We start from the raw sequence: 11,502 nt of genomic DNA on the forward strand, positions 1-11,502 counted from the left end.
AATATGGACAAAAGTTGAGGAAACTTTTACATAAGGATTAATTAAACGTATGATTGGAAGAATGTGAGAGAAAGATGTACCATGATTGAATAATAAAAAGATTGGAATAATGTTTGGGACATGATAAAATATTAGATCTCTTCTAGAGAGAAATGTTTTTATGTGTATCGGAAACACCATCACTCAATATTAGCATTTTACTTATAGTAGTTTGAGTAGAATAATAACACCATGAAAACTTGTTTTTGGATACGACCGATAATTACTTATACAAAACAACAAGACATTTTCTCACTAAATGAAGTCGGCTATATAAATCCTATAACGACAGATAATTGCTTATACTCATCTATAATTTAGAAGTAATATCAACCATAGATGACTAATATTAATATTAACCATATATAGCCAAGCAAACCAAAAATCTCTTGCATGATTTTGATACAAAGAAGATACAATATATTGCAGCAAGAGCTAGATTACTGGTAAGGAATAATGAAATAGCTAGGCAACACTACTTGATTATATCTAAATTTACCTAATTAAGATAATCAAAAGTCAAGGGCCTTAACACATGAGCAGCCTCTTTCTCCATCAACTCCATCTGCCCTTTCATCATGTGCATGTACACAATCCAGTCACCATTACCAACTGGACTTGGCATTGGCATAACATACCCAGCACTGCCTCCCCACGGGAAATGGTACGACCCAAAAACAGGCGAGCCCCACCCAAAATCCACCTTGGAGCTGGGGAACCGTTGGCCGGACGACACAACAAATGCTGGCCCCTCATTGCTCCCACTGTAGTATATTTTGGCCAAGCCTGGCACTGGTCTATGAGATTCAACCCAATCTATCAACCCCAAAAAATGTTCCTTGGTCACAGCACATTCCAAAAAATCATGGACTTCCTCAGCTACCCAACTCAGTGGCTTCTCTGTTAGGTCTTCAATATTTTCCCCACCAAATGGAATAGACAGCACATTTCCAAAGTATGCAGCCATTAGAGTTGCATGGTCGTTTTGGTAATTTCCTTCACTTAATCTTGCCCGTCCATCAACAACAATGCCCATTTTACATAATTTTTGGGCACGATCATTACTAGTGTCACTTTTTGCTACCATTTTCCACAAGAATGCACAGAAGGACTCGAGCTTGGTCCTTTTGTAGCCATTGGAGGAAGCTAGGGCTTGGAGATTTTCAAGCTGCTCGGATGTGATATAGTATATGCGGCTGATGAGATGGTCATGATCATCAGTAGTACGGCCTTTACTGGGAGGCGGCAACGCCGTGACGGGCACGTACATTTCGTTTAGGGAGGGGTCGATGTGACCAGGACGACGAGGGTTAAGCAAAGAACGACGAAAAGTTGGTTGGATAGTGAGGGATTTGGACTGAGCCATCTCAGCCCATGAGACCAGAAACATGTTGGTTGAGTAGGCATCTGCAATGCGATGATCAAACGTGCATGCCACCACCACACCACCACAGTTGAGCTCAGTTACCTGTAATTTAATTTGTTGGAATTTCTTTTTTAAATAAAAAAAATATAATTATTTTTAACTGAAAAAATGTGGGGGCAGGGGGGGGTGGGTTCAATTCTCGGAGTATTTTATAACCCGAAGCACCATAGAGTTTTTTACGGTAAGTAATTCGAAAAAGAAGTCGTGGTATTCACATACATTTTTTTACTTTCCACATACTTTTGTTAACTTTTGTCTTTTAATCTTCTTCAATTCATTTGATTCGACGGTCGAAAACTGAAAAAGATATGTGAGAGGTAAAAATAAGTGTGTGGATCACACCACTTTCAAAAAAAATTGTCCTTCTCGCAAGCGAATCATCCGTACTTAGGAAAAAAGAAAAACTTGGTGAGTGGATTCAAGGGACAGGTACTGTTCCTTTGAAATATGTTACGTGTTAAAAGTTCATATTCATAATTACATTCCGTAATACATGCACAATTCAACTACACAGTAGAAACGTTCGAAACATGTAACAGGAAATGACATGATAGTAGCTAGGTACAAACCTGGACAGCCAAGACACCATGCTTCTTCTTGGGCACCAGCTTCCCCTCAACGCTCTGATCAGGGTCATAAAAGTTGAGCTCCTTGAGCTCAATATCTGCAAACGCTTCAGTGAAATCAACGCCACGGTTGTTGCATAGAATCTCAGGCTCCTCGTCAGAGTTCGGCACCACCTCACCAGAGAAGGCGTAGAAAGTCACAAGAGCTTGCGCCATGGCCTTCTTCAGAACCCCAACCATGGACCCAAAGCTCATGCTTTGCTTATTTTTGTAGCAAAAGAAAACTCCAACGTCCAAAGGTGGCAAAAGCAAGTCAAGGTTGGAGAGTGGTAGCCAATACTCTTGCAGTGGCAAGGCAGCTGCCACCACTTCTTGGTTGCTCATCGTCACCTTGAACTCTCCTCTCCCCATGTTTTTAAGTGATTATTTAACTGCTATATGGTTTAGTTTTTGAGAGGAAAAGACGAGAAGAGAAGGACTGAATTTATAAGGAGTTGGAGAGTGAAGTGACGTTACCGATAGGATATTAAGGGGAGTTGGAGAGTGAAGTGACGTTATAGCCGATAGAATATTAAGGAAACGCGGAGAAATTTTTAATTGTGACGGAAACACGGATGGTACATCATGTGTTTCTATGTAAGTGATGAAAATTTTTAATTTTTAAGTTATTAACCTTTTAAAACATATATCCCACTATTTATATAAATACATGTGATGTATTATCTTGTGTGACAATCACATTGAAAAATCTCTCTGAAAGGAGGAAAAGGAAGAGCTAGCTAGCTAGGTAGCCAAGCCAAGCCAACAACCCTCCACATGTTTTCTTACTTTTCTTAGGGGTAGTATAAAGACAAAAAAAAAAAAACCCTGAAATACGTGGAATATTTTGGAGTGATGTATGTGGCGTAAATGGTTCAAATTTCAGATAGGAGTCCAACATCTACTACTAGAAAATATCATTTTGCCAACAAATATAAAGCCAACAAAAATTCACAAAAGATTTCCCTGGCGGCCCGACGAAAATTTTAATTTGTCGGCTTCAAACATCTAAACCTACACCTACCAAAATTTTGTTGGTCGAGAACATTCAAGCCGACGAATAAGCTCAAGGTTGGCGAAAACATGCTGGTTTGTTGTCAAGAAAGTGACGCAAATTATTAATTCCTTCCCGCCCCTTTATTTTTTGTCCTTTCGATTTCCCCGTTTAATTTTTTCGTCGTCGAAAGAATTTTCCCCTTAAATCTAGATACAACTAGGTATAATGCGCGCATTGTCGCGGGTTTAAAAACAGTGTAACAAAATATTAATACCATTGATAACAAAAATATTAGAAACACTATAGAGATAAACAGTTAAATATGGACAACTTCATTGGTAAATATTACATCCATTTGTCATAGTTTAGTAGCTATAGCTATCATTCTACTGAAACCAGCACTTGGATACAAAAAATTACAAAATGCTGGTCTATGTACATGCAAAAAATATTACATTCATCTAACAGTCTGGTAGTTGTAGTTGTTTTTAACCAGAACCAGCAATGATATACAAAATATTAAGAAGTGCTGGTGTATGAACATGCAAAAATATTGATAAGTTTTGAGTAAAAAGAGTTATTTGCATGCCATAAAACATCCGGAAGAGTTTTTTACATATGCTGATGAACCATACTGTATATTTTTTAGGGCACCAGATGAAGTTTTGGTTCTACACTGTCAAAACAACCTAGTTGCAGAAAAGAAAACAAACTATATTTAAATAACTCGTTTGGTAACTGTTGTTGATCAACTAATCTTTGATTCAGTACTATGTGTTTACATGGCACACCAAAAAGCTTTTCACCAGATTTTCCAATTATGAGAGCATTGATTTCATTGGTGTGATACTCAAGAACCAAATTGACTTTATACCTAGATTAAAAAAAAACGAAACTGCTTGATGGAAAATAATCTTGAATTCAACTTATACAAATAAAAATAAAACAGAAGAAAGCATTGATAAAACCAGAAAGATCAGTGTTTTTTTTTTTTAACTTAAATCTACAACGAAATTCATGGTTATTAAGTTTATTAATAGTTTGGATTTATGATAGCCATATTAACGTGTGAGAAAAGTAGAGTATATGTGAAGACCATGGCATAACCTGTTGGAGTTTGAATGAAATTTCAACTCAAATGTGGGGTATTGTTGGAAATTTGAGTAGTTTGAGTAGAAATTTCTTTGTTCCACATGGGCCATTCCCAAAAGATTTTATCACTTTATAAGGCTTTGTCCTTTAGAGAAAGTGATTGGAGTAATAGGCCTGGAGACTAAAATTGGGCTCACCCTTGGGGTTGGGCTTTGGAGTGTACTAATTAATTATAATTAATATATATTTAATTGTCAAAAGATGGAGTTTGAATGAATTTCGACTTAAATGTGGGGTATTGTTGGAAATTTGAGTAGTTTGAGTAGAAATAGCCTGGAGACTAAAATTGGGCTCACCCTTGGGGTTGGGCTTTGGGGTGTACTAATTAATTGGTAATTAATATATAATTAATTATAATTAATATATATTTAATTGTCAAAAGATGGGCCTTGGGGCTCTTGGGCTCTAATAATTAAATTATTTAATTAATTATTTTTCGAATTTACTTAATTATTTTTAATTAAATTCAAATTTAATTAATTATTTATTTTTTATGAAAAGACTCATCCTTTTAGATGAACTCTGAGAGTTCTTTCTGAACACAGAGCAAAGCACCCCTCTGAAGAGATGTCTCCCAACAGTCACACCCCATTCTCATACCTATTGCAAACAGGCATCCATCTGCATGGCATTTAAGATACAAAAAATAATCAACTTCATCTTCTACATTCCTAAACCTTCTTACTGAAAGAACCACACTAAATTCGCCAGAAGTTAAATTTTCCGGTGCTGGAATTTTAACTTGATCATTGAATCCTGGTGAAGCAGACGTCCGTAGAATTACAAGCACAGAGTAGGGACGAAATTTCTGTTTCAAGGACATTGCGGTACGCAAGCCTCGATCTTCAATCGATCTTCAAGTTGTCTGTTTTATAATTCGTATTCTAGTTTATATTCTGTTAATTCCTATTGCATTTATTATTTATTAGCATATATAAATTATCACAGATTGTTGACATATATCCAACATAACCAATACTGGAACAATTTGACCAAGTGTAAACGAAAAGAAGCAGATTGTAGTCACTAAGTAATGAAGATAACATGATCAAAAGTGCAAAAGCTATACCAATTTTGTACAAAAAGGGTAAATCTGTGCTGCAATGAGTATGTTTTGAACAATGATTTAATTGTTGAACACATAGTATTTGAAAGTTATTTAAATAACGTGAAAGCAGGAAAGGTTAGAATTTTTTGTTTAACATCACAAAATTGAAGCTAAGTATCGCTCTAACAAAGTTTTGGCAAATCAGCTGTCTAGTTGTCAAGTCTTTATGCATTTGTCACAGTTGGCATACGCACTATACCATGATTGATAACGTGTGTCAAAACACTTGACACACGCTTTACAGAAAAACGTATCATTCTGCAAAACAGTTTGTAATAGTTTTGTATAAGGAATACTAATTATGTATACTAAAAATGCAATCATATGTAATTAGGTTTTATACCTTGTGTAAATCAGGATCTAGAAAAGCGACTTCATCAATTGTGAACATCTTGGCTGTGCGTAAAATTTCAGCCTCATTTACTTGTCTGGAGGAGGGGGCCAATATTTTCTCAGGCTCGTTACAATTTGCAAACCTGTATGATTGAAAATGTAAAACTGTTTGAATAATTTTATGAAACTAATATTTCTTTTTCTTTTACAACAGAGAAAAGAGTTTAATTGTGTTTAAAGCTATAGAAATACTTACACCAACTTGTATGCATTAACTTCTGGGATGTCCGAATCAAAACGGAAAAGTGAACAACCAGTATTGTTCATCACAAAGTGTGAAGTTCACCTAAAAATATTTAATTCGTATGTTTACCTGCAATCTAAATAAACTACAGGATACGCAATTAAATAATGATGTAAAATTAATGACAAAATATATATATCAATGTGTCATGATTATAGGATTCATTATTGAATATGTTGATGCACAAAACCGGAGGTCTTGGAACAACGTAAATCCGACCGTGAATCTGCATGAAATGTAAATAACACAAGATGTATCGTGGTTCACCCCAAGGTTTGGGCTACGTCCACACTGATTGTATTATATTTCTCTGAGAAGTGAGGGAGAGAGAGAGCTCTAAGAGTGAGAGCGTTGAGAGGGTGAGAGAAGCTTAGGAATGGCCTCTGAGGGTGAGAATGAGCCTCTCACTCTGTGAGGGTGAGGAGGCCCTTTTATAGAATAAGGGCTCCTCCCCTAATTACATATTTGCCCCTTCCTTTATTACATAATTACATTTAAGTCCCCCGAGTATTTATACGAGGTCTAAATACGAGGCCCTAAATATGGTATAAACAGTAGTCCCCCAAGTCTTCAGTCAAGAGAGTCTTTTGGCTGGAGACTTGAAATTCAGTCCATGTGTGGGCCGAAGTAACTAGATACTGTCTTGAACTGATGCTCGATATGAGGCAGTGCTTAATCTGAAATGACGCTCAACTAGAAGTAGCACATGCTGCGAGGCTGCTCGGCTTGTGGCTTATGTTGCCTTGGTTGGCTCAGCTTGTGGCGTTTGAAGGTGAGGGAGTCCCTTTTATAGAATAAGGGCTCACTCCTCAATACATGGATGATGGGCTAGAGTTGATGCTCTCTAATAGTGGTGAGGGGAGTCCCTTTTGTAGAATAAGGGCTTGCTCCTTAATACATAAATAATGGGCTAGGTTCCCCAAGTATTTTTCATGAGGCCCAGTTGAGGCCCAATATATGGTACATAATGTAGTCCCCCAAGTCTTTGGTCAATAGAGTCTGTTGGCTGGAGACTTCAAATTGGATCCATGTATGGGCCGAAGTGGCGGTTGTTCGGAGGCGGTATTTGTATACCTTGCACTGAAGCTTTGTAAGTGAAGCTTTGCAAGTGAAGCTTTGAAGCTATAGCTCTGTAAATGAAGCTTTCGAAACTGGAGCTTTTGTAAATGAAACTTTTGAAGCTAGAGCTCTGTAAATGAAGCTTTTGAAGCTAGAGCTTTGTAAATGAAGCTTCTGAAGCTGATTTGACATGAGTGATGCTCATGAATGTTTGATTGACATGAGTGATGCTCATGAATGTTGACATGAGTAATGCTCATGGATGTTATCATGAGTGATGCTCATGAATGTTAACAGGAGTGATGCTCATGAATGTTGACATGAATGATGGTCATGAATGTTTATGTATGATTGTCATGAGTGATGCTCATGAATGTGTATGTATGAATGACATGAGTAATGTTCATGTATAATTTGGAGTACTAGGCGTACTTTTGGTCACCTGGTTGGTGGTAATAGCGGCGGGTTGCCGAATAATGGTGGAGTACTGGGCGTACTGTTGATGACCTAGTTGGTGCTATTTTGGGCATATGGGCCTTCGCTCTCCACAACATGCCAACCCATTTATTTTGGGCTTTGCCTTTTTCGTTTTCTTTTTTTTTTTTTTTTTTTTTTTTTTTTTTTATTTTTTTTACCCTCTGATCGGGTTTTTACAGATGTCTTCGAAAAATAAATTACATCATTCAGAAATAACAAAAGTAAATCACATTATTTTGATGGGATGTTTATTCCTCACTTTTACTTTCTTTTTGCTTTCTCTTTTCTGCTTTGTTCCCCATTGCTTTTCTGCTTTTCTTTATCTCCGCACCTTTGTTGCTTTTGACTTGCTTGAACCGACGAATATGACTCATTGGTGACAGCTTGCACCTCTTTTGCTTTTGTCTTTCTTTTTTGCTTTTGTTTCTGCAGATGTCGTAGATGGCATTATTGTCAAGCAACACAGATACATTGGTGTGCTCCAGCAGAGAATAGGTTGAGAGAACGCTGTTGTAAGGCTCCACCACAGATGTAGAAACTTGGGGAAAAGGGTACACCGTGGATCCTAGCTTGGATTTCTTTGGATTTCTTTGGTGTAGATCCATCATTGAGTTCCCCAGGCTTGCAGGTCCACACACCACACTTTGTCCGCATTAAACATTCTGTGGTTCCACACTTTTGGATTACTCCAACCATAGACAGATGATTGAGCACCGCAGCGAATAAGACGCGGAGAGAGATAATCATCTGACACAAAATAATAAATAAATGAGAACCAGAGAGAGATTTGGTTTCTTATCTTTCGCGGCGAAGCACTCCATCGAAGACCGGAACTTGTGGTTGCTGCTACGGCCTTCACTCTTACTCCGGTGAAGAAACTCCTTCAGAAAAACCCACCTTCCTCTGCACCGATGACGACCGCGATGACGAAGCTGAAACCGAAGGAGTAGTACTGGTCAACGTTTTTCATAGTGGTGGTCCTGGACGATAATCAGGTGGTAAGGCTCGAAGTACGGCCGCCACATCTCCAAGAAGTCCAGATTTCGAATCGTAGGGATCACGATGTCGAGCTCGTCTGGGAAGTTTCTGCAAAAGTCCCTATCTTGAAGGTCTGATCCTCGCTGAAAGGCTTGGTCCGTGTGGGGCCCGTGCAAACCCTGGTCCGTGTGGAGTGAGACAGGGAAGGTAAGCCAGCCATATTGCTTTAGAATTTTGACGATCCCTTTCGTAATCTCCCTCCACGACTTGCAAACCAAAACGCAAGCAATCACATCCCTCCGAGCAGGCCAAGAAGTCTCACTAGCTTCAACGCGTTGGACTATGTCGAGAAGCAACTCCGGGGGCAAGTTTGCCCACTTGGTTTGCTCAACTGATGCAGGTGATGACAATATATGTTTCTGGGTAATGTGACATTTCGCACGGCGACGCGTGTGCTTCCTCTCTTCCCCTCCTCTTCTTGATTTATTCCTCTTGTCATCTCTCATCTCGAATAACTCGTTAAACACGTTTCTGAATTGCAGCGCTCACTAGACTAGTATTTCCACAACAACTATGATCACAGTTCAAATGTCGTAGATGATACTTTTCGTGATTTCGCAAATCCCGGATGAGGAATGGATAGAGATGTTTTTTCTGCCCTTCCTCCTATTTCACCCATCTGCAACTGGTGAGTCTGCTTCTTCAATTGCCACATCGGTTCCTTCGCCGTAAACGGAGATATTCTCGCCGGGAAAACTAGAGTCGCGACAGAACTCGCAGTTTCAATTTTTCAGGAAACAGGGACTGTATGTGGTTTTGTTGGGAGGTTCGATGAGAACTTGAGCTACTGGTTTGAACTGGAGAAGTAGAGCTCAGTGAGGACCATGACTCGGGTTTAGAAGTCAACGGGGACCGAGCCGTGGCGCGACCAAGCTGAGCCGAGCGGAGAAAGGACTCGGAACTGTTGAGTCAGAGGGTTGCTGACGACGAGTAACTGGGTTGACTCGGGCGGGTCGTCGGCGAGTTGGGTCGAGAAGACCTTTTCGAACGAGATGCTGAGGCAGAGCTCCGGAGCCTTGAATTGCAATTAGGGCGAATAGGCGTAGCTGTTCACTCTATTGGCCAGTGAGGGACTGAGTTTCACTCTGAGAGAAAGAAAGAGAAAGACCTAGCTTTGATGCCTACTGAGAGATATTGATCTCTACATAAATCACAGAGAGAGATCTGGCCCTTGATGTTTACAGAGGACCAAAACTGAGTGATGGAGAGAGAGAGAGAGATGAGTGATTTTGAGATCTGGATCTTTTCTGTTTCTGGGTTTTTGCAAATTTTTGCAGATTCACGGTGGTGAGATTTGATGAAAAAATGAAAGAGAACCGACATGATTTTTTGTGTCGTTTCCCACAGACGGCGCCAAATGTTGATGCACAAAACCGGAGGTCTTGGAACAACGTAAATCCGACCGTGAATCTGCATGAAATGTAAATAACACAAGATGTATCGTGGTTCACCCCAAGGTTTGGGCTACGTCCACACTGATTGTATTATATTTCTCTGAGAAGTGAGGGAGAGAGAGAGCTCTAAGAGTGAGAGCGTTGAGAGGGTGAGAGAAGCTTAGGAATGGCCTCTGAGGGTGAGAATGAGCCTCTCACTCTGTGAGGGTGAGGAGGCCCTTTTATAGAATAAGGGCTCCTCCCCTAATTACATATTTGCCCCTTCCTTTATTACATAATTACATTTAAGTCCCCCGAGTATTTATACGAGGTCTAAATACGAGGCCCTAAATATGGTATAAACAGAATATATTACAAAGAATGATAACAAAAATATTAATTGGCTAGTCAATCATTCTTGTTATAATTCTTCATCAAAATAATAAAACAATATTTTCTCACCATCTAATCAAGCAAAATGCAGTGGAGAGATGTATATTTTTGAGTAGTTCCGGGAATTGTTGATTTCCATATTCTACAACCGCAAGCTTTGATTTTCTCAGCCTTTATATACGGCCATAACTCAAAGATGGGAGTCATCTCCGTGTCTTCCATTAAATCTCTGCTTAAACCAAACATAACTTGTATGAGTTAAAAAATTGTTATCGCCAAGTCTTAAAATAAATGATTAAAAAAATAAAAATATTAATTTCTCAGATATCAGTTATATAACAATACTATCTTGTGTAAGTAATGTAGATAAATAAGGAAAGATAAGCTAACTTAAATCAAAATTTGATAACTATGCAGGAGTAAAGACTTAAACAAAATATTGATTAAGAAAAATTAAATGACTTATGAAAGTTCAAAAAGACACAAAAAAAAATTGAATAGCCGTCATTGGTTCAAAGAATATAACTGAGCTCATACTATTATCCAACTACAGTTATCCATATCATAAACTGGGGGAGAAACAATATTTATAAATCATTCAAATCAAGAAATACCCAATAACCCAAATTAAATTTTAATCAAACAAATGAAAACATACCAGCCAAATCAACAAAACCATAAAACACTTCACTCAAAAATCAATTAAGACTTAAACTTGAGATTTTCATCAGAGAGTAAGTGTACCTAAAGCTGTATTCTTTATAGTTGCTAGAGCGCAGGACGACAATCACCGCTTCCTGAAAATAAAAAAGAACTAAATCAAACGACACAACCCAAAAAAAAAATTAAAAATTAAAAATGCACGCTAAAATAGAAGGGAAAAATAACCAGTAAGAACTAGTAAGACCTTAGAGGTTTTAAACAAAAGGAATCTGGAGCAGTGCAAAACTTCTCAGCCACCTAAAATTTAATCAAATTGCTATATCAGAACCATCATAAACATAAGAGGCAACCAAATTGATATAAACATAAGAGGCAACCACATTGGTATATCAAAATAAAACGCAGCTTATAATTTGGAGAACCTAAAATTTAATCGAACTGCTATATCAGAATCAAAACCATCATAAACATAAGAGCCAACCAAATTGATATATGAGAATAAAAGATAGCTTATAATTTGGAGAACCTAAAAGTT

General features: G+C 38.2%; 1 protein-coding gene, 1 long non-coding RNA gene and 1 pseudogene across 2 annotated transcripts; all 3 read right to left on the minus strand.

Annotated features, from left to right (window-relative positions):
- Window positions 1-275: 275 nt before the first annotated feature.
- Window positions 276-2,469, minus strand: LOC126583978 (coniferyl alcohol acyltransferase-like). Its single transcript, XM_050248542.1, has 2 exons — window positions 2,035-2,469; window positions 276-1,507 (listed from the first exon to the last, which is right to left on the minus strand). The coding sequence occupies exons 1-2, from the start codon at window positions 2,440-2,442 to the stop codon at window positions 539-541; spliced, it is 1,377 nt and encodes a 458-aa protein (XP_050104499.1). The 5' UTR covers window positions 2,443-2,469; the 3' UTR covers window positions 276-538.
- Window positions 2,470-3,376: 907 nt separating this feature from the next.
- On the minus strand, window positions 3,377-4,160 carry LOC126583980 (uncharacterized). The gene is made up of 2 exons (XR_007609906.1): window positions 3,850-4,160; window positions 3,377-3,756 (listed from the first exon to the last, which is right to left on the minus strand). It is a non-coding gene; the product is annotated as an uncharacterized LOC126583980 (long non-coding RNA).
- Window positions 4,161-4,730: 570 nt separating this feature from the next.
- LOC126633815 (uncharacterized) lies at window positions 4,731-6,089 on the minus strand (annotated as a pseudogene).
- Between the last annotated feature and the right edge of the window lie 5,413 nt (window positions 6,090-11,502).

The sequence above is a fragment of the Malus sylvestris genome, chromosome 9, assembly GCF_916048215.2.
Source record: "Malus sylvestris chromosome 9, drMalSylv7.2, whole genome shotgun sequence".
Taxonomy (NCBI): domain Eukaryota; kingdom Viridiplantae; phylum Streptophyta; class Magnoliopsida; order Rosales; family Rosaceae; genus Malus; species Malus sylvestris.

What these genes read in the sequence shown, in the direction of transcription:
- LOC126583978 (XM_050248542.1), bottom strand. Translation starts at nt 2,442, where the DNA reads ATGGGGAGAGGAGAGTTCAAGGTGACGATGAGCAACCAAGAAGTGGTG. An exon ending in ATGGTGTCTTGGCTGTCCAG is followed by an intron (nt 1,508 to 2,034) that starts GTTTGTACCTAG and finishes ATTAAATTACAG; the next exon opens with GTAACTGAGCTCAACTGTGG.